The 21,385-nt window shown below is 46.1% G+C and overlaps 5 protein-coding genes across 6 annotated transcripts; 4 read left to right on the top strand and 1 right to left on the bottom strand.

Moving 5' to 3' along the window:
• Positions 1–90: 90 nt before the first annotated feature.
• On the top strand, positions 91–3,452 carry LOC112886471 (probable inactive purple acid phosphatase 1). Of its 2 annotated transcripts, XM_025952379.1 has the most exons (12): positions 91–408; positions 504–595; positions 699–765; positions 846–968; positions 1,071–1,163; positions 1,290–1,419; positions 1,522–1,603; positions 1,730–1,862; positions 1,950–2,155; positions 2,242–2,367; positions 2,459–2,771; positions 2,937–3,452. In XM_025952379.1, exons 1-12 carry the CDS (start codon positions 241–243, stop codon positions 3,240–3,242), a joined length of 1,839 nt encoding a protein of 612 aa, XP_025808164.1. In that variant the 5' UTR covers positions 91–240; the 3' UTR covers positions 3,243–3,452. The 2 variants fall into 2 exon arrangements, with proteins under 2 accessions (XP_025808164.1, XP_025808165.1); XM_025952380.1 differs by lacking the exon at positions 91–408 and having other exon boundaries at positions 557–595; positions 715–765; positions 2,937–3,448.
• A 248-nt stretch (positions 3,453–3,700) lies between these two features.
• LOC112886470 (probable inactive purple acid phosphatase 1) lies at positions 3,701–7,232 on the top strand. Its single transcript, XM_025952378.1, has 12 exons — positions 3,701–4,100; positions 4,202–4,293; positions 4,462–4,528; positions 4,620–4,742; positions 4,849–4,941; positions 5,167–5,296; positions 5,408–5,489; positions 5,601–5,733; positions 5,827–6,032; positions 6,129–6,254; positions 6,342–6,651; positions 6,745–7,232. The coding sequence occupies exons 1-12, from the start codon at positions 3,927–3,929 to the stop codon at positions 7,048–7,050; spliced, it is 1,842 nt and encodes a 613-aa protein (XP_025808163.1). The 5' UTR covers positions 3,701–3,926; the 3' UTR covers positions 7,051–7,232.
• A 1,043-nt stretch (positions 7,233–8,275) lies between these two features.
• Positions 8,276–8,656, top strand: LOC112885595. Its single transcript, XM_025951181.1, has one exon. It carries the CDS (start codon positions 8,276–8,278, stop codon positions 8,654–8,656), a length of 381 nt encoding a protein of 126 aa, XP_025806966.1.
• Positions 8,657–11,187: 2,531 nt separating this feature from the next.
• On the top strand, positions 11,188–15,442 carry LOC112884726. The gene is made up of 5 exons (XM_025950253.1): positions 11,188–11,654; positions 12,020–12,906; positions 14,054–14,260; positions 14,359–14,492; positions 14,572–15,442. The coding sequence occupies exons 2-5, from the start codon at positions 12,105–12,107 to the stop codon at positions 15,325–15,327; spliced, it is 1,899 nt and encodes a 632-aa protein (XP_025806038.1). The 5' UTR covers positions 11,188–11,654; positions 12,020–12,104; the 3' UTR covers positions 15,328–15,442.
• A 99-nt stretch (positions 15,443–15,541) lies between these two features.
• Positions 15,542–18,661, bottom strand: LOC112884727. The gene is made up of 4 exons (XM_025950254.1): positions 18,383–18,661; positions 16,974–17,242; positions 16,752–16,925; positions 15,542–16,345 (listed from the first exon to the last, which is right to left on the bottom strand). The coding sequence occupies exons 1-4, from the start codon at positions 18,561–18,563 to the stop codon at positions 15,710–15,712; spliced, it is 1,260 nt and encodes a 419-aa protein (XP_025806039.1). The 5' UTR covers positions 18,564–18,661; the 3' UTR covers positions 15,542–15,709.
• Positions 18,662–21,385: the final 2,724 nt, after the last annotated feature.

The following is a 21,385-nucleotide window of genomic DNA, read 5'->3' as shown; positions in this document are numbered from 1 at the left end:
ATTCCAACTATGCCCACTTGTTGGCCTAGTGGCTGAAGTGCCGGCCTGTGTTGGCGGCTTCCGATGTCCCTCTGAGCTGATCACCATTTCTTTACTCTCCTTGCACCAAAGTTGTTTCTCGAAGTGATCAGTCAGTCGATGCCTCCTTAGTTCCTTTCCTTCACTGGAGATACTCAAGCCAGTTCAGTTCTTTCAATCCCCCTCAGAAATCTGATCCAACCTGTGCACCAGGAACAGCAAATGGGGCTCCTGGTGGCGCTATGGGAGGTTCTTGCAAGCGTTCTAGCCTGCGCCGGCGTGCTGCACGCCGGCGAGCAGCCGCTGTCGAGGATCGCCATCCGGAGGGCGACGGTCGCCGTGGCTGATTCGGCCAGCGTCAAGGCTCGCCCGGCAGTCCTTGGCCTCAAGGTCTCTCGCTCATGCTTGTTCAGCTTTTTCTTCAGCGATGGCGCACCGATTAGCTCGAGGCTCGCTCACATTTTTTGTTGATGCTTGTGTTGCAGGGCCAGAGCAGTGATTGGGTGACCATCGAGTTCTCCCATCCGAACCCCTCCAACGACGACTGGATCGGCGTCTTCTCACCTTCAGGCTTCAGGTGAGCCGCTGCAACTACGACACTGACATGTGTGCGCTGCGTCCCCCTTTCCCTGTGGTTTTTCTTCAGACGATGGTGTTTCATCTCATCTTCACGTGTTCAGCTCTGAAATCTGCCAGCCTGAAAACTGGGAGGACCTCCCGCCCTTCCTGTGCACGGCACCGATAAAGGTCATCAGCACTGCTCTTCCATCCTTGTGCGTTACTCACATGGATCAGAGACTGAATTTTGGTGAGGTACTGACCTGCAGTTCCAGTATGCAAACTTCACGAATGATGGCTACAACAGGACTGGGAAGGGGTCCTTGAAGCTGCAGCTGATCAACCAGAGAGCGGACTTCGCATTTGCGCTCTTCAGCGGAGGCCTATCGGCAGTAAGACTAAAGCATGTCTTCTCAATTTTTTTTTGTGCATTGTACTGAAGAGCAAAATAGTTTGAATGGTATTTGACGATGATTTATTTTGCACTGCAATAGCCGAAGCTGGTTGCTGTCTCAAACAAAGTGACATTTGAAAATGCAAAGGCGCCCGTGTACCCTCGGCTAGCGCAAGGGAAATCTTGGAATGAAGTAAGTTCAAACTTTTTGACTTGTTTTTGCCGACGCAATGCACGAGTGATTGTTGTTTGACTGCCTATGCATGTTCATACATCGTTCTCTCTCTGAACTAGTGCTTGATTGTTAACAACATGGTAGATGACAGTCACTTGGACAAGTGGATACAGCATCAAGGAAGCACTACCGTTTGTGGAATGGGGCCCTAAAGGCGGACATCAGATGCTTTCGCCGGCTGGAACATTGACATTTGGAAGGAATAGCATGTGTGGTAGGTCTGTCAGTAGACATTTCAGTCTGCAAATGATTGCTTGTATGCAGTGATGAAATACAGCATGTCTGCATTTCGTTGCATAACTACTTCTTACTGCAGGTTCACCGGCACGGACTGTTGGGTGGCGTGATCCTGGTTATATTCATACAAGTTTCTTGAAGGAGTTGTGGCCTGATGCTTTGTATGTGATCTGCATCGACTCTTCCAACCAGCATTCCTTTATCGGTTTTCTTTCCTTAAATACAATCTGAATACTTTGTCACAGAGAAGGGCAGTCATATTATTTTTCTTCTTGATCATGTTGCAGATACACTTATAGGCTTGGTCACAGGCTATCAGATGGTACTCACATTTGGAGCAAGTCTTACAGCTTCCGTGCATCACCTTATCCTGGACAAGATTCTTTGCAACGTGTCGTTATCTTCGGGGACATGGGAAAGGTGCGGCTCTTTGCACATTTGGGAGAGATTCTTTGCGGGGTTTTATTTCAGTTTCTTTCAGTATCTAACTTACATTTACTAGTTTAGGCAGAGGTAGATGGTTCAGATGAGTATGGTAACTACGAGCAAGCCTCCCTGAATACCACCAAACAGATCATCAGTGACTTGGAGAACATCGACATGGTCATCCACATTGGAGATCTTTCATATGCGAATGGCTATTTGTCCCAGTGGGATCAGTTTACAGCGCAGATAGAACCAATTGCTTCAACTGTTCCATACATGATTGGCAGGTCAGTTCAGTCCATTTTTCAGAAAGTTCCATGAAATTGCACATAAGGTAATGTTTGGAAGTGTGCCATCCTTGTATGAACTTCAGTGGCAATCATGAGAGAGATTGGCCTGACACCGGATCATTCTATGGATACAACGATTCCGGTGGCGAATGCGGTGTTCCTGCTCAGACTATGTTCTATGTCCCTGCCGAGAACCGGGCAAAATTTTGGTACCTACTGCAAAAACTGAAAACCATCATTGGTTAAGCTAAACTCTGACATGTACTATTGGTCTATTGCCGAAACAATTGTGACCTCCAGGTACTCGACAGACTACGGCATGTTCAGGTTCTGCATAGCTGACACTGAAGAGGACTGGAGGCCAGGAACTGTGCAGTACAAGTTCATCGAGCACTGCTTGTCGTCTGTCGACAGGCAGAAACAGCCATGGCTCATCTTCCTCGCACACCGGGTTCTTGGGTACTCATCGGCCAGCTGGTACGAGATCATGATGGGGTCGTATGGTGAGCCGATGGGTCGAGAAGGGCTCCAAGATCTTTGGCAGAAGTACAAGGTTGACCTAGCGGTTTTCGGTCACATTCACAGCTATGAGCGCACCTGCCCCATCTATCAGGCAAGCCTGAACTTCTTCTACGTCTGTTTAAAACACTATGTTGCAGAAGCCAAATGCCCAAACGCACATTCTGTTCCAACAGTATGCGCTTCCTTTTACATTTTTTGCAAATAAGAAAAAAAATAGGCCACAAAATAATTAGCATGGCACCTTCTCTATTTGCAGAATCGATGTGTTCAGGATGGATCTAACCATTACAGCGGGCGATTCAACGCGACGACCCATGTCGTCGTCGGTGGCGGTGGCGCAAGCCTCTCCCCGTTCAGAGCCACCGTGCCATACTGGAGCTTCTTCAGGGACTTCGACTTCGGCTTCGTCAAGCTCACAGCCTTCAACAGTTCGTTCCTCTTGTTCGAGTACAAGAAGAGCCGTGATGGCAATGTGTATGACCATTTCACCATCTCGCGTGACTACCGAGACGTCCTGGCCTGCTCCACCGACAACTGCCCCCGGACTACCATATCTGTTTGAGCAACCTTTGGAATCCAGAGGCATGTTTGGTTTTCTGTGTACTATTTTGACCTTTTGGCAGTAAATCTCCCATCCATATGAAAGAAATGTGTTTGTACTATTTGTATACACCAATGAACTCGATGTAATTTTGTTGTGTCCAAAAATTACACTACTGGTATGCTGTGTAACCAATCTGATCTAGAACCTAGGAATCAGAACAGTGAACTGAACAAACTCACATGACAGTGCCCACCCCACTGTACAGATCCACTCTCGATCCAATCGACCATGTCCTTCACCAATGTGTAACTTCGTTTGTTTGCATACGGCACAGAAACTATCGTGCTGCAATATGTTTTTGGCCTGAACAAAATTGCAGAGCCCACACTGGATCACTCTGGCACTGACTGACAGAGTCAACGGCGGCGGCCCAACCTCCCGCTCTGCATTCGCGGCGTTCCGTTCCACACGCCACGCCACGCCACTTTGCTACCGGGAATATTCTACTCATGCCCTCCTCAATGATTGGGTATATATGTGGCAACACCTTTTGGGCCAATCCTGCGCAATTCGTCACCGTCGTCGGCGTCATTCAGTCGCTGCCTTTTTTTTCTTTTTCTTGGAGGGGTTCTTGGAGCTGCGGTTTCAGTTGCAGCTGGGAATCCATCAGAGTTGTGAGAAAGGAGGAGGAGGAGGAGGAGCATGAGGCTGCTGCTGTGGGCGGCCGCCACATGGCTGGCCGTCTGCGCCGCGGCGCACCCTGGCAGAGGCGCCGGCGGGGAGCAGCCGCTGTCGAGGATCGCCGTCGAGAGGACGGTCCACGCCGTCGACAACGCGGCGCGCGTCAAGGCGTCCCCTTTGGTTCTTGGTCTGACGGTGAGCCCTGATATCCCCTGGCTCTGACTGATGCTGTTTGACTGTTGCAGGGTTCATGGGTTCCTGACAGTCTGGGTAACTTGTGGGTTGTAATGATGCAGGGTGAAAACACTGAGTGGGTGGATGTGGAGTTCTTCCATCCGAACCCATCCGGTGACGATTGGATCGGTGTGTTCTCTCCTGCCGATTTCAGGTAACAGTGTTGGTGTCTACATGTAAGCAAATCAATTGGATCAGAACAAACTCAAACTAATGGGAATAAATGTGCTTATAATGTTGCATGCAAAGACCAAGATTTGATCTGATGTTTTTCTTGCTAAATAAAAAACAAAATTGATGTTTCTTGTTTGGGCATTGTCAGTTCTGCAATCTGTGAGCCTGAGAATCAGAGGCAGTATCCCCCAGTGCTTTGCACAGCACCTATTAAGGTTGGCATGCAGCCTGTGCAGTTTAACCTCACTTCCTGAAGGCCCATAGTATTGAACCCTGATTGATTTCACCCCCATATCTTCATTCCAGTACCAATTTGCAAATTTCAAAAATGATGACTACAATAAGACTGGAAAGGGATCTTTGAAGCTTCAGTTGATCAACCAGAGGGAAGATTTCTCGTTCGCGCTTTTTTCAGGAGGTCTCTTGGCGGTAAGTGGAAAGAACTGCATCCTCTGAAACAGCAGCTCCAGTATGATACTGAAGGTGCATTCCTTCATGTTCTCCATCTGAAAAAGAAAATCCACTCCTGTAACAGCCTAAGCTGATTGCTGTCTCCAACAAAGTGGCATTTGTGAATCCAAAGGCACCAGTGTACCCGCGTTTGGCGCAAGGGAAGTCTTGGAATGAAGTAAGCTTTACTGTCATCCCACGACTGCGATAATCGTTTCTGTTGTATGGATCCTAAAAAGCAGTGTGCAATGTTTGAGTGTGTGGTTTTACAGTATGTTACTGTAATATTTGTTTCTCAGCTCAGCTCCGAATAACACACATAACATTCACTCTGAAAATTAGCTGTAGTCACAAGCCTAAGAATGTGATGGAAATATCAAATATTATATTGTTATTATTGCAGATGACAGTCACCTGGACAAGTGGCTATGACATTACAGAAGCAGTTCCTTTTGTTGAATGGGGTGAGAAAGGAGGACGCCAGTTTCTTGCTCCAGCTGGCACATTAACATTTGACAAAAATAGCATGTGTGGTAAGTCATTATTTTCCTAATCCCCCTAGAGAGATGAACAAAGAAGCTTGTGACAGCTCACAATTTATGATGCCAATATACCTGTCTTTTCATGCTTACCTGCAAATGCAGGCGCACCGGCTCGGACTGTTGGTTGGCGCCATCCTGGCTACATTCATACTAGCTACCTGAAGGATCTCTGGCCAGACTCACTGTATGTGTTCTGTCTTGCATATATTTGTTTGAACGTTCCAATTATGTTTAACCTATTGTAGAACTTGGCTGATCCAGCTACTAAGCAACATGGTGATTTGCAAAATTTCAGGTACACTTACAGGCTTGGCCATAGGCTAATGAATGGTACTCGTATCTGGAGCAAGTCATACAGCTTCAAAGCATCGCCTTACCCTGGACAAGATTCTTTGCAACGAGTTGTCATATTTGGGGACATGGGAAAGGTACTTTTTCTTCCATCTGCATCCTACTTTCAGACAGAATTTGGTATTTTCATTTGCAAGTGTACCGAATCTTTTTCTGACAAATTTCTTCAGGCAGAAGCAGATGGTTCCAACGAGTTCAACAACTTCCAACCGGGATCACTGAACTCTACTTACCAGATCATCAGAGACCTGGAAAACATTGACATGGTGGTCCACATTGGGGACATTTGCTACGCTAATGGATATTTGTCACAGTGGGATCAGTTCACTGCACAGGTCGAGCCGATTGCTTCGACGGTGCCATACATGATTGGCAGGTCAGTTTGAGACTTGAGTGCCTCATTTCAGTACTTGTACTTCATATGTTCTTGCTTCCCTTATATTCATGGTCAAATGAATTGGCGTTTGTGCAGTGGTAATCATGAAAGGGATTGGCCTGGAACTGGGTCTTTCTATGGGAACCTCGACTCCGGCGGAGAATGCGGTGTTCCTGCTCAAACCATGTTCTACACTCCTGCTGAGAACCGTGCAAAATTCTGGTAACTGTAGTGCAGCTCAGTACGCCATAGCAGTTTCTTCAGACGCCATTCCCTAGTTTTACTAACAGAACTGTTATCCTTCTTCAGGTACGCCACGGACTACGGCATGTTCAGGTTCTGCATTGCTCACACAGAAGAGGACTGGAGGCCGGGGACCGAGCAGTACAAGTTCATCGAGCAATGCCTGTCCTCTGTCGACAGGCAGAAGCAGCCATGGCTTATCTTCCTTGCACACCGTGTTCTCGGGTACTCCTCCTGCGCATACTATGAATCCGAGGGCACGTTCGAGGAACCGATGGGGCGGGAAGCTCTGCAGGAGCTCTGGCAGAAGTACAAGGTCGATCTCGCCTTCTACGGCCATGTCCACAGCTATGAGAGGACATGCCCAGTCTATCAGGTGCGCCTTCAGTTATTCAGTTACCATTTACATTTACATTTGCAATTCTACAGTGAAACAAAACTGAATTTTTGTAACCTCGGAATTCTGCAGAGCCAATGCGTTGTCAATGCATCGAACCACTACAGCGGCCCGTTCCAGGCGACGACGCACGTCGTCGTCGGCGGCGCAGGAGCCAGCCTCTCGGAGTTCACCACCTCAAAGATCCAATGGAGCCACTTCACCGACTTCGACCATGGGTTCGTCAAGCTCACGGCCTTCAACCATTCCTTCCTGCTGTTCGAGTACAAGAAGAGCCGCGACGGCGACGTGTACGACCATTTCACGATCTCGCGGGACTACCGGGACATCCTCGCTTGCTCCGTCGACAACTGCCCCCGGACCACACTGGCTTCCTGAGGTCCCAGTAGGTTTCAGACAGGGAATTCAGTTCATGGGGTCTCTTGGTCTTGGAGCAATTTAGTTGCTGTACATACATAACTTATTTTTCTTAGGAGTGCACCAATAAATGAGCATCTCTTTTTTTTTCTGTCTATGTTATTTTGTTGTACCTGAAATTTACCCAGCGGTAGTTTTTTTTTTTTGCGGGAGGTGCGGTGATTTGCTAATTTCAACTTATTTTTTCTATTCTTTAATCAAGGGTGGGTGGCCCGGTTCAGATGGATGGGCTCATGGGTAAGAACGCCGTTTGGTTGCTTGCATGCGGTCTGATCAGGTTCGGCGCATGCACCCGATGAGTGATTGGTTGGCCGCAGCACCACGAGCCAGGCTCGGCGCATGCAACTGAGAGGCGATTGGTTTTGCTTGCATCTCTATCTGACTCGTATCTTACAGCAGGTACAATAACACCTAGTCGGCTGGCTATAAGTCTTATTTTATTATATTTATGCTGAGGTGGAGGAGAGAAGAGAGAAGAGAGAGAAGGAGCTGGCTGTAGGATAGTAGCCAGCTCATAACTGGCTATAGCACAAATTCCCAGACTGAGGTGAGAGAATGAGAGTATACAAGTGGGTCTAATATTAATTACACAACACTCTTTTAGCCAACATAATAGCCAATCTATTATATTTGTTGACTACAATATTAACTTTAGATGACATAGCAAACTCTTGTAGTCGGCAGCGGGCTAAACTAATTATCTCTTAGGGCACCCGCAACAGTTATCGGCGGTTACTCTCGTTAGTGCCTCCGTGGCCTGCCAACGCAACACACAAACGACGACCCATGCAACAATCTATCTACAGCGCACTGGCCAAGATATGGTGGGTCCCAGGTGTCATCTTCATATTTCCCATCTCATCTCAGGAGCATCATCCCGTTGCCTGTTCCCATCACGTCCCCTTCCTCCGGCTCCCGCGCTCTAATCCTCGCTTCGCTGCTGGCCGAATCAGCGCCGTTCCCTGTCGAGCGTTGGTGGACGCCAGCGGCCGCCGAGCCGCGCGGACGAGCACCGGCGTCCAAACGAGCTGCGATGTGCGGCCAAGCCGGACACCAGCAATGGTGCCCCGCACGGCGTGGACGACGCCGGTGCGAGGAGCTTAGCGTGGCGCGGCCGAGCCAGACACTAGTGACGACGGTGCCCCACCCCACTTCCCGTGACAGCATCCACTCGCTGCTTCGGGCCATGTCGTCCCCTCCAAGCCATGCCGCATCCTGCTTCGTCGCCGTCCCCACCGGCCGCCGTGCGTCATCTTCGCCTACAACGGCCGCCGCGCCCCCGCCCTCCGCAAGCACTGGCGTCGGCCACCCGCTCCGCTTCCGCCCTCCGCACGCATCAGCGGAGGCCGCGGCCGCCCGCTCCGCCACCGTGCTTGCTGGCCGTCGAGCTCCGCCTCCGCCCGCCGCATGCACCAGCGGCCGCCCGCTCCGCGCCCTGCGCTTGCTGGCTGCTCTGAGCTTCGCCTCCGCCCGCCGCACGCACCAACGGCCGCGGTCGCGGCGGCCGCCCGCTCCAGGCTCGGCGCATGCAACTGAGGGACGATTGGTTGCTTGCATCTCCATCTGACTCGTATCTTACCGTGCAGAAATCGGCGCTCAACCTGTGGTTTTTGGAGCCTGGCTCGCTCGTTTCTCCGGAGTCTGGCTCGCTCGCTGCTGGCCCGTGAGAGCCTGTCTCCCGAGAGCCGAGCCAGGCGGTACCTAGAAGGAACCAAACGCGCCCAAAATAGTCCATGACATTCGGCCATAGGCTGGGCTTCGTTGTTCAGGCTTTTGGCCTAACAAAACCAAGAACAATTTTTACTGCCGTAAATATTTTTTGGTAAAAGAAAAATTCCTACTTTTCACTCAAAAACAAGGAGGAAAATTCAGAAAATTTTCCTCATGGATTCAGGATCTACTTTTTGGTCAGCTGCCAGTGTAATGAGTTCCGTGCAGTCTTTTTCTCTAGGTTTGTGCCAAACCTTGCTTGACATTATCTCTGAACCTGTTTGTTTCTTGCCGGCTGTGTGATGTACACCAGTACATATGTGTGGGCCAAATGAAAACCTTACCCAATCTTGTTTTGTGAGGAGGGGGAGAATTCCAGGAAGGAAAAGGTCCAAGAAAGTGAAAATTACACAGAAAAAAGCCCCATCTGTTGGCTGGTTGGTGTTTCCAAGAGATGCTTTCCCCTGCGCAAAATGCCATGGACCCATCAGCATCAGATGTAACTTTCTTCCCATCAGACATTCCCCACCAAACCAAGCATTGTTTAAGCCTGTGCAAATCTGAGACCCTTTCTTTGTGTTTGCAAAGGTTACACGCACAATTACACGTACACAAATATTTGCTTACATGAATAAAAAGAAAGAGGAGTTTAAGCAGAAAAAAAGGAACCACCCTACATATCATTTTCACAATGTCAGTCAAACTCTTCGTCGTACAAAAGAAATGTTTATGTGATCATTCCATGCACAAAAGTCATGTTTGGCATGCATGAAATTTCTGGGTGGGCTTAACATTGAAATATGTGTATCTCAAAACATTTAGAGATGGCTAATATATTACAATAACTACAATCTTAATTTGTCACAGACATTCGGAATATAATCTTAACTTTATACAGCAAAATGCGAGAAAACTAGTCGATGTGGACTTAAATTATGAAGTTGAGTGCATTTATATCATGCAAGAATAATTGTGAGAAAAACAATCGAAGTCCAAGTGCAGCTGACCAGAACATACATGGAGCAAGATGTGGGCCTGCACACATTCATGCCATCCAAGAGCTGAAACCACAGAGCTATAGGTGGTGGCCAAGGGCCCGAGGCCCAACAGCCCGGCACGAGGCTCGAGTTTTCGTCCGACCCAAGACAGCATGGTACGATGGTTGTCGTGCCTGGGCCAGCGCGGCCCGTTATGACATGCCGTGCTTGGGCCGCCAGAGCAGCACAATGAGCGGCACGGAGCGGCCCGATATTTAAGGGTAGCTCGTTAGCGGCTCGGAAATTATTTCCTTTCACCGGCCCATCTAACATTATCACCTGATCCTCAAAACCCTAACTACTTGGCGCCCCTTATTTTTTTCTCCTGCAGTCGGCAGTCCCACCGTCGTCTTCATCGAGTCGAGAAGGCGGCGGATGGCGGGGGCGTTGATACGCGCAGCGGCCACCGGGCTTCGGCAGGCACAGTGAAATTCCCGTGCCAGACCGGGTCGGCACAGCACGAAACGGGCCTTCGTGCCATGCTTGGGCAAATGGTCCAGCTCGTGGACGGGCACGGCACGGCCCAACAGCACTATCGTGGTGTGCCTGGCCCGGTAATATCTGGCCATGTTGTTACCGGGCCCGTGCCGGGTCGTGCCGGGCGGTCCGATTGGCCATCTATACACAGAGCAGGACACGCCGACGGCTGGGATTGAAAACGATTCACCTTTGCTTTGGCAATGATGTAAAGGCTAAGCATCTCTTTTGCCCCGTTCCCCGGAAAACAAAGTGCAGTCCTTGGACACTGTACGCAAGGGCTGGGCCGGCCATCATTGAAAGGAGAAAAAGGTCGATGCATTCGACAAATTACACGAGAAAAAAACAAATCTTTGGATGAAAAAGATTGTGGAGCTGATGCGTAAAAAATGTGGCTACCTTTTTTCTACTGAACTAGATAAGATTGGTGCAGCAACCAAATAGGAAATGATTCATGAACAACTTTCGAAACAACTCATCTTGACAACCTCTAATTACTCAAAAATTATAGTAGTTAATGCTCGGCGAGGCAAATTAGCAAGAAGTTAAGGGTTGGTGCCAATTCAAACGACATCAATACGTGTACATTCGAAAAGATGCACACGAAAACCTTCGCAAATTTATCTCATTGGATGGTTCTACTCTGTCGTATTTTCATGGAACAAATCTGTGTTCATCCGTTCGTTTTGAAAGTAGGTTAAAGAAAGATAGACAGGTCTTACAACTTTTTGCCTGACCAATTGTGTGGTGGCTGGATTTTTTTGAACAGTACACAATCTTATCTTATAAATTTATACGTGGATCGAAAATTAACTGGATTCCAGCAATTTCGTTTCCATTTTAAAATCCTTTTATTGTGCTGTCGTGGTCCTGTGCCTGGTGGTTTGGCTCCTCGGGATGTTCTTCTTGCCTCCTCCAGACCAAACCCCAAACCCAGGCACCCCAAATCCCACCAAATGCCTGCTGCCCAATGACGGCTGCTCCCCTCCTGCTCTAGCTCCACCACTCGGGCTTCCTTGTCGCCGCATTGCGGGGCCGGCGGCGGCCGCGGGCGGCGCCTTACCCTCCTCCCCTTCTTGGGGGCGAAACAAGCCGCCGGCCTTGGCGATTCCTGGCCACCTGTTTTTTTTGGGGGAAAGAAAATCCATTTACCGCTGTTTCTGATGTTCTTGGGGGCCAATTCGTGAGGTGGGCGCCGGCGAAGTTCGAGCTAGCTTGCCGAGTTTTGGGGGCTTCTCATCCTCTGCGGGATCTTCGGTCCGCCGCCGCCGACGCCGCCGCTACCCGGTCTTGTACTCTGGTGGAGTGGAGATCCACCTGGATGTGGAGGATTGGTTTTTGGTGAGTCTTGCTTGCTTTGAATGGATTGTTCTAGAAGCTCGTTTCTTTGCTGTGAATGAGAGCAGTCAAATCCAAATCTTTGTTTCTAGCTCTGCGTCAGTTAGTTGTGGATTTGTGTGCTGCGTAGCGCGTAGCTAATACAACCCATCAGTCCGTGGCTCGCTTTGATTAGGCTCCTCATTTTTAAGCTCGCGTGGTGGATAGTCGTTGACATCTTAGGGTAGGCGCCCAAGGTGAGCGTATAGGGTATTCCACTACTTTTTTGGGTGTTCAACTGAACCCATATGTTATCAGAGAACCCATATTCCACAAGCCTTATGCAGTTATGCTAATGCTATTAGTCTAATAAGGTTTTCTTCATGTAGGATTGTTCAATCATATTGAGGTGTGGAGATGGAGAGCCTTCGGTGCTGCTGTTGAAGAATTAGGGCGAGTCTTTGACTTCTCCCGATGGACAAGCATGGCAACCCCAAGAATGGGGAGGTGGATAACTTTCGCAGGATGATTCTTAATCAGATTGCTGGGGATGAGGAGAATGTGCCTTGCAATACTCCAAGAAACTCTGTTCACTCCTCGTTTGGTGGCTCATCAGGCAGGGCTGTTGCTTCTACTAGCAGCAGCCTCAACACTGATTCGGTGAGCCCAGGCCCAGGCGAGTATCTGAGGGATCCTGGATCCATACTTAGTTTACAGCCTTGGATCTTTAAGAGAAGCAGCTCAAAGAGCAATAACGAAAGGATGCATGCCAGTGGCAGCAGGGCATTTGGTACAGGCAAGAATCTGGTGGATTGCTTTCGAGATGCTCATGCTGTTGAAGTTTCTGCAAGGAGCCCTGGTCATGTTTCTGGACCTGGAAGAGTTTGTGGAGCTCTTAGGAGCAGATCTTGTGGGGATTCGATGAAGCCACTTGTGCTGATGGACAACTCCTGTGTTCCACATCTTTACAGTGAGAACTTTGAAATTGAAGAATGCACATTTGCTCCGGTTCCCTCCCCAGCTTCTGCTAGGCCATTCGTTGTAACAGATGGGAGAAGAATAATTAGTAAATCACGCTATGAACCAGTGCCTGTACCCTTTAATATTGGATTCGACAAGGAGGAATTTAGAGACACCTCGATGATTCCAGGAAGCATGATTGGGATCGCTCCTCTGCCTGGGCTGAAGAAATTCAAACAAGAGGGCAGAGAATCACGCACTGCAAGGCCTGGTGTGTCTGGTTCTCAGAGAAGTAGCAAATCATATGGACAATCAGGTAAACTTTAGCATCATTCCTTGATGTTGGCTATATAATTATTGCAGAGTAATTCTATGCTTCAATAATTTGCTTCCATGATGTTTTCCCAATCATATACTATACATCAAATGAAAGTGAGTCAAATACTGCGTTCCTTGGACATTTGGACACCCTGATGTATTATGATATCATGACGGGCATGCTTCACGAATTCTTGTTTGACATGCCTACTATGTCTGGCAATCCAATTTGAAATAAAAACTAAACATTTCAATTGAAGTGCTTAGCTGCTAAGATAAATGGAAATATTACAGTTATACTATAAGATTTTGAGAATTTTATTATAGTTGCGTAATCAAGTACTCAGCATCCAGCCCTTTGTCCTGTTACTAGCACCAGCACCATCACATTGAAACTATCATCTGTCATCTTTGTACAAAGGCCCTGTTTGTTTCAGCTTATGGCTGATTTTGAAGGTTCATTTTGAGAAATCCAAAAGTCAGATGACTCCCGGAATCCAGAATCAAGAATCCATAATCAGCTGGATTCTCAATTCTCAATTCTCAAGGTCATCTGACTTTTGGATTTCCTAAAATCAACCCTTCAAAATCGGCTAGAAGCTGAAACAAACGGGGCCAAACTCAACTCTTGACATCCATGCTCAGGTAATAGTACTAGTAGAGAAAACCTGATAACTCGTGGGGAACTTCTGTTCCTTTCATTAATTGTTATGACATCCTCTTCACTAGTACTACCTCCGTGGCTTTTTTAAAGAAAATCTACTTGTAATGTTATATTATCAGTTCTCTGATTTCACTTTCTCATTCGTATTACTACTAGTGATTTTTGCTCATGCTTTCCTATGCAACATTGCTTACTACAATTCAGTGGTCTAATTCCAGAGGACAACGATGTCCTAGAGCCAGGTGCAATCCTTTGTCTTATAGTTCACATGATGTTTTGCAGACACTCATGTCTTACAGTAACCTCTTTCTCTGTCGTTCTAATGACTGTAAATGAAGTAAACCCTCTCCGGTAGTAGGTTATATGGAATGGTGGCTTTTCTGTATGAATGGCATGCTTCTTAACTGAATTCATGTTATTTTAGACTTTTCTCTGCTTTGAAGCATTTAGCAAATCGTAAATAAGGACACTCGATATGCAGGTTTACGTGATCGATTGCTCCTATTCTCCACTGGGGTGAGCATCGGCATTCTAGCGTCTTCTCTGTCAAACAAGAAGGAATTTGATATGTTGAAGGGCACAGTGAAGCGAATGGAGAACTTGGTTCAGGATTTACAAGATGAGCTTGAGATGAAAGAAGGTTTAACTGTGAAAGAATTGCCTAATGAAACTTCTGGCAAACAATATGGTAAAGTGTCAACTGTTATATTATTTTCTGAGGACATTTTGTAACTTATTCAAAGCAAAAGCTTATGTATTACTGTCAATTTTATCTGCTAATAATAGATGATAATAACAAAATACATGTTGATCCGGAGCCGATGAGCAAAATCGAAGCTGAGCTTGAAGCCGAGCTTGCGAGACTGGAACTGAATATCACCTCAAAACGTTTGGAAGAAGAAACATCCGACTTCAATGAGGTAATGACCTTTCACCGAAACACTCCACATACATCTGAAGTAGCCTACAATTCTATTTACTGAAATTCTGCATCCGCAGGTTGACCAAGAGTTCATTGGTGACATTGTTTGTGGGGAACTGAAAGTTGATATGGTCCCTCGCGACCTCACATATTACAGCAGTGAAAGTGACCATGGCAGGGACAGCAGAGAAAGTTCCCCAGATTATACACGTGGAACAAATTGTCCTGTCTCACCTAGAGATCTCAGCATTCGTCTCCACAAGGTGATTCAACATAGGCTTGAAGACCGAATCAAGGAACTTGAGTCAGCACTTGCCCATAGACAGAAGCAGGCATCATTGCAGATGATGGTGGCTGATCGAATCTTCGATGAACGAATCTGCTCAAACAGTGAGTCGGGTTCTTCGTCCAACCAGGAAAGTCCCATGTTCATACAGGAAACTAGCTCTACAGCAGAACCCTATTGTCTAAACCTATCTGGAGACGCACTAGAAGCTTATGACGAAGCTTACGAAGAATTCATGAGAATTGCTGACTCCCCGTGCACCACAAGTACAAACGGGAAACCTCAGGTGACTGAAGATTACTTGGTGGACCGTGGCTTGATCTGGGGCCTGGAGGAGGACAGCTCTAGGAAGCCGAAAGAGGTGCCCACTTGGGAGCAAGTTCTGAAGAGTGTGGATCCTAGCAGAGCTCAAGAGAGTGATGGGGATGCTGAAGATGAGACTGATGACGATAGTAAAATGCTGATTCAGCAGATTGTAGAGAGAACTAAACAAGGTTCACCTGTACTCATTAATGCTCAAAAACTTCTGTTTTCTGTGGATCAATAGGTCACTGGACTATATGGCATTGCTTTTGAGATGTCATGCAGTGTAAAATGATCGAGGAAAGGGAAATATTGATTTTTTTAACCTTCTGACAATGTACTATTATTTTTTATCTGTCTATCAATCTCTTCAAGGCTGGGAATTGAAGAATTCACAGTGAACTTTGTTAGACAGCTGTACGCGGCCTTGCAACATACAGATAAAAGTCTGTTTGAAATGAGATTTTCAACCATGAGTAATCATCAATTTTTTCTGGTAGTGGAGGAGTGTTGAGCATGATTGGAGCATAGGGCTTGCCAAAATGTAGATACTAGATACTCCTAGTCAACGTCCCCTCTAGTTGTTGTTCTGGTTATACAGTTACATGTTTAACAAAAATTCCCAGTTACTCCCTTAAGGATTCTTTCTTCCTATAGGATTTCCAATTGACATTGACTGAAACTACCGCAAACTCGCCCAGCTCTGCTACTTCTTTGTCCATATCATGATAATCAGAACCGAAGCTGCACTTCCACCATGAACGCGACGCCGGCTTCTTCTCCTTTCGCCCAAGAACAGGATTGTCTTCCGATGACCCTTCGATGCAGACATCGAGGTAGTTGTGTGTATCCACTGCAACAGCAAAGCTCATCACAACACCTGGCTTTGGAGAAGCGCCTTCGAAGAGACGGATCACCTCACTGAAGCCACTAGTCTTGCCGTATACCTTCAGGTTGATGCCGCTGGCAATGGCACCCAGGCTGAGGACCTTGATGTCGACGCGTGCCTCCACTGCATTGATCAGCACAGCAAACTTGACGTCCAGAGCGCAGTTGTCACCATACAGGCGCCGGTGTTCAATGAAGGAATCTGAAGCAAGCATGTTGGTGAGCTCAGTGCATCCTTCAATGAGGCAGTCACCATTGGGTTCATCTTCATCAGGTCGGCCTTCGGTCCGCACCCGGAGCTCAAACTCGATCAGTGCCCGGGATGCCATTGAAATGACTCGAGCTGGGCTAGTCAGTGACAAACGTGCCACGCCCTGCAGTGCAATCATATTCAGATTATCAGTCAGTCAGTGACAATCACATATCCGAGATAGCATATGTGTGGAACAACTAATAGGCATGACAATTTTCAGGATGATAAAGGATTGCAGGTAGACAATTGCGAATTTGCAAACCAAATTATCCCCTTCTCTTCGCATATGTTGTTGTAAATTAGTATGCCTGTTTTATTTTGTTGTAGCAGGGATTATTGATATTAGCTTCACAAATTGTAAGACTAAAGCCTAAAAATGTCCATTTAAAAAGATATGCAGCTCTGATGTGATGCCTGTGTTTTTTAAGGGCACTTTTAGAATGCTAAAAAGGAGCATGTACAGATACTTGCAAGCTTTCAAAGTGCATATAACAAATAAAATTACCATACTCCATGATTAAATTTACCGTGTTTCGTTTCACATATTCATCTTCAGAGCTGTTAATCTCACGCCTGTAGACATAATTGCGCAAGGGCTCAATCGTATCCCGTGCCGCAACAAAACCAAAGATCTTAGCAGGTCCAGGCCAGGTATGATGATATCGAGCAATTTTAATATCAATGAACTGAAGCAAAAACTGCTGACTGCAAAATCAATTATAAAAGAGGATATATATATATATATATACAGATTTACAGTAGTTGATGACTATATAATGTATTGTAAATAAAAATAACAATGAACAAAGAAAGTAACAAGGCCACTTACTTCCAGATTTATCCCCAAGATTATAATCAGAACCAAACACATGCTTGCCATATTTAAATGCTGGGTAAAGTCTAATTGGTGAAGGACCTCGAAGCTTAATGTCTGGGTTTCTATACAACAGATGGTTCTGCTCTTCGTAGCCACAACTAAACCTTGGGAAATCATCAACTGTATATGGGCGGTGAGGTCCTACATAAAAGTCACTGAAATCAGCCAAAAGCATAAAGCTAACAAGTTCCGGAGTTTATTGAAGTATCATATTTTGTTGATGTGAAGGTCATCACAAGATAGTTCAATATCCCTAACCACATTGCTTTATTAACATATATGTGCAAATCAATTACAGTCCATGAGAAATACCGAGGGCATGCAGCATGATTGCTTATTTCAATTTTAAACAAAGTTACATGCTCACGCCTTGGATTCCATAGACAGATAAGCACACAAAGTCCAGAACAGGCTAAGGTTCCAAAACTGTAGACAAAAAGTTAGCCAAAAAAATAAAGCAGGTGCTTATGCAGCCGTTCAAGCAAAACAAACTTTACAAAAACAGGTTACCAACCTGTTACCGCATAACACAGGTTAGAGTCTTTCCAAAACAAATCTCTTTTGCTAGACTTTGGGCCTAATCGTAACTACAGTGTGCAGGAGCACCAAAAGAGTAAATCCTTTTTTTTTATTTCTAAACGAGCCGCCGATTTAATGTTATCTACTTTAATTTGGGCCAAATGAGAAACTCTAATATGTTGTCTACTTTACCTGGTTTTATCTACCAGGTACGTGTCTCGACTTAATGAACCTGATGTTAAATGGTGTATTTCTGATGCAGTAGGTTTTGAACTGAAATATTTTATCTTATTTCTGTTCTATACCCGACCCAGGGTTTATGAGCCTCTCACGATCCCGTAAAACTATATGTCCATGGTACTTTGGGGACCTAAACTTGTCCGATTACTTTAGCCATAATTGGAGCAGAATCTAGTTAGTAGACTTCTTCACCGTTTGGATGAGCACTGGATTTGTTTCCGCTTTCAATCCAAAGCCCACCAAGCAAAGCATGTGAACTTATATATGTTCGGTACCTTTTTTAGAATACTATATGTAGCCATAATTGGAGCAGAATCTAGTTAGTAGACTTCTTCACCGTTTGGATGAGCACTGGATTTGTTTCCGCTTTCAATCCAAAGCCCACCAAGCAAAGCATGTGAACTTATATATGTTCGGTACCTTTTTTAGAATACTATATGCATCTTTTGTTCTATTCGCGGATTAAACGAACTAAACGAATTAAGTAGTAGCTGATCTGTTACGGATGATTTTGAGTCTCACCCGTGTTTTCGCAATCCGCATCCTCGTCGCTGACCAGCCATTCATCGCCGTCGCCGATGGATGTAGACTCGGATGAATCCTCGTCGCCGTCCGGAGGGGTAGGCGGGGAAGGCTGCCGACTCTTGTCGCTGCCACCAGGGCTGGAGGTCACCGACGATCCGCCGCCTTCCTCGGTCTCCATACGCTTGCCTTCCGCCACGATGACTGGAGTGGAGGGTGTCCACACCAGCCCAGACCTTCGACTCTTCGATGGACGACAAGCATTGGGCCAGGAGAGGGACAAATCTATCTGTCGCACGCGTTAGTAGGATGCGAGCTATCGCATAAGACGAGATGCAGGCCGAATCTTGCTTGCCCGCGGCCCATAAAAATGTAAGGTGCGCAATTTTTTCATTAGTCATTTTTCTCTTTCTTTATTTTCTTTAGCTGGAAGCCCACCACTGCTGATGTAGTGGATTCAATGAGCGAAACGTATAAAATATATAGTTCACAAAGTGATTAACAAAAGAAATTTCAAGCGTGCCATTGTGCTTCTTTTGATCAAATCTTTAGAGTTAGATCACGTTTAACTATATTTGAAATAATATTTTTTGAAACATTTGCAATTGTTTCTAGAACTTTTATTCCGGAACAAATTCTTTTCTCAAAACATTTTTTCTTGTTCTTAGAATAATTTATTTTGATGTCACAGTTTTTTGTTCTCTATTTTTTTCATAGAATATTTTTATTTGTTCTCTATTTTTTCACGGAATATTTTTATTTGTTCTAGACAATTTCTATTTTTTAAAGGTGAAACTAATGAATTTATGGAGGAGTTACGAAGCAATCAACTGTAGATCGCATGTGCATGTGCAGTGCGTAGGTCATATTTTCTTCTCGGCACACGACGGCCAATCGCATGCAGCAGTTTTTTTTTTGAAAGTTAAAGCAGGAGTAGTGCTATGTGATATAAGAAGAAGCAGCAAGCGAGTTCAGTAAAGGGTGATATTACATAAAAAAAAATAACTCGGGGCCCGGCGACCCTCTTACAAGGAGATCCTAACATCATGAAACAATCGAAAACTCTGGCCCGCCACAAGCGAGCTTCCGAACTTTTCCTTTTCAACGAGCTTTTCCTTTTCATTTTTTTTGAACGTGATTTTCTTTTTATTTATAGGTGTAACACTCTAATTTTCAATTTAGGAGCCTAAAAAAATTTAGCTAGATTTTTCGCAAGCTCGGCTTTACTTAATTTATCTTGAATTTAGAACATTTATCATGAATGACAAAACAATGTACTTAGCTATAAAAAAATAGGTCTTGTGCATTTCATGCCGCACTGCATTGTTTTATTATTTTTTTCAGTTAAATTTAAATTTTAAATTTAAATTCAAATAAATTTGTGTGTATCTCTTTTATTTCAAAACCCCCCTTTTTTGTCTCTTCCTCTCTCTTCTATTTTGACCCGGCCCAACTCTCTCTTTCTCCCTTTCTCTCTTCTCCCTCTCTTTTCTCCCGTGCGGCCCAACACGCTCGGCCCGTTTCCCCTCTCCTGGCCTGCTCCACCCCCTCTTCCCCCTCGCTCTCTCAACGCCAGGTGGGGTCCGCCCGTCGGACCCCTCTTCCTCCTCGAGCTAGACTCGGACTTGAGCCCGAGTCCTGGCGGCATGCGCCTCCCCGCACGCCTGGGCCCGCACGTCGAGGCTGCTCGGTCGCCCTATTTAAGGCGCCGCCCCGCGCCCCTCGACCCCATCGACCTGCAGCTGCCGCCTCTTGCCTCGCCGTAACCCTAGTGCTCCCGCGGTCCTGCCGCCCTCGCCGAGCTTCAGAGCACTGCCACACCGTCGTTCCGCCGCTCCCCTTCAACGCCCAGCTGCCACCGAAGCTCCACGACATGGTGAGGACCAACGCTGGCCCTTCTTTCCCCTCTACCTCGCCTTCTCGCGCGCGCAATCGCTTGCCGTCGCCGCCAATGCCGCGCCTCGCTGTTGGCAGCCCGCTATAATGGTTAAGTGTATTTCTTATTTTTGAACAAAGATTATCAATTTGTAAAGTTAACCTAAGAAATATCTATAATAGCGCTATGCAAATTTCTTCTAACTGTAGCGTAAATTTTCTACTCTTTCGTTAACGTGGCAGACCGCGCTCGCTCCCTTTGCCTCTTAAGCTCATTTAAATCTACATATCTGACAATCAGATGAAACTATTTTCAACTAGTTATATCAGTACAATCATGGATGAGTTATGTGTGGTGAGTCACTTACCGGCGCCGTTTTTGTTCGTCAAATCGACAAATGGTTCCCTTAGAATAACATTCGCCTTGTCTGAATTCATCAGCGAAAACGCGTACGATCTAGGCAGACAAGGTGCCCAATATTATCACCATCATCCAAACAGAAGGCCTCAAAGAGGGGGTCCTACAAAATATTAATATAAAGCAGCAAAGGAAACCATATACAAAAAGACAGACTGCGTATAAAATCATTATACTAAAAGACTGCAGTCTAGTTTGACTGCTAAGTGTGTTTTAGTAGTTGTTCCTACTGCTTAAAGTGTTTGGCTGCTTAATATTCTGAACGATCAAGGTCTTTTCTCCACATATTCTGAATGTTTACACACCACACTGCTCATGCGGACTTCAGAACACCATCAAGGTTAAAATCTAGAGGATTGGCTACATGCTCTACGGCTAGGGTTTCAGGTGAAAAAAGGCATGATCAGGTGACCACTGCGATTCATCCACATGCATGGTCACACGAACTTCAGAACACCATGAAGGTTAAAATCCAGCTAATCAGCTACATGCCCTACAGCCAGGACGACCAGGGTTTCAGGTCAAAAAAGGCATGATCAGGTGACTACTGCAATTCATCCACATGCAAAAGATGAGTAAAAAGAAGATCATAACACTCAACAATTCAGCCTACGAGGTTTTGCACACTGTAATACAAATGAGAACAGAAAAAAAGAAGATCGCCATCTAACCAGGGGAGGCCGATGCGCACCTCCTCCTCACCCGCATTT

This window comes from Panicum hallii, chromosome 3, assembly GCF_002211085.1.
Source record: "Panicum hallii strain FIL2 chromosome 3, PHallii_v3.1, whole genome shotgun sequence".
Classification (NCBI taxonomy): domain Eukaryota; kingdom Viridiplantae; phylum Streptophyta; class Magnoliopsida; order Poales; family Poaceae; genus Panicum; species Panicum hallii.
Note: the sequence above shows the minus strand (reverse complement) of the source record. Positions and strands in the feature narration are given on the sequence as shown.

Excerpts from the sequence above, each read along its gene's own strand:
- LOC112886471 (XM_025952379.1), top strand. The coding sequence starts at position 241 with ATGGGGCTCCTGGTGGCGCTATGGGAGGTTCTTGCAAGCGTTCTAGCC. Across the intron at positions 1,604-1,729 it reads GAGTTGTGGCCTGATGCTTT|ATACACTTATAGGCTTGGTC; the intron begins GTATGTGATCTG and ends ATCATGTTGCAG. Across the intron at positions 2,368-2,458 it reads GAGAACCGGGCAAAATTTTG|GTACTCGACAGACTACGGCA; the intron begins GTACCTACTGCA and ends TGTGACCTCCAG.
- LOC112886470 (XM_025952378.1), top strand. The coding sequence starts at position 3,927 with ATGAGGCTGCTGCTGTGGGCGGCCGCCACATGGCTGGCCGTCTGCGCC. Across the intron at positions 5,297-5,407 it reads TGACAAAAATAGCATGTGTG|GCGCACCGGCTCGGACTGTT; the intron begins GTAAGTCATTAT and ends CTGCAAATGCAG. Across the intron at positions 6,033-6,128 it reads GTGCCATACATGATTGGCAG|TGGTAATCATGAAAGGGATT; the intron begins GTCAGTTTGAGA and ends GCGTTTGTGCAG.
- LOC112885595 (XM_025951181.1), top strand. The coding sequence starts at position 8,276 with ATGTCGTCCCCTCCAAGCCATGCCGCATCCTGCTTCGTCGCCGTCCCC.
- LOC112884726 (XM_025950253.1), top strand. The coding sequence starts at position 12,105 with ATGGACAAGCATGGCAACCCCAAGAATGGGGAGGTGGATAACTTTCGC. Across the intron at positions 12,907-14,053 it reads CAAATCATATGGACAATCAG|GTTTACGTGATCGATTGCTC; the intron begins GTAAACTTTAGC and ends CTCGATATGCAG. Across the intron at positions 14,261-14,358 it reads AACTTCTGGCAAACAATATG|ATGATAATAACAAAATACAT; the intron begins GTAAAGTGTCAA and ends TGCTAATAATAG.
- LOC112884727 (XM_025950254.1), bottom strand. The coding sequence starts at position 18,563 with ATGGAGACCGAGGAAGGCGGCGGATCGTCGGTGACCTCCAGCCCTGGT. Across the intron at positions 17,243-18,382 it reads TGCGGATTGCGAAAACACGG|GACCTCACCGCCCATATACA; the intron begins GTGAGACTCAAA and ends ACTTTTATGTAG. Across the intron at positions 16,346-16,751 it reads AATATGTGAAACGAAACACG|GGCGTGGCACGTTTGTCACT; the intron begins GTAAATTTAATC and ends ATTGCACTGCAG.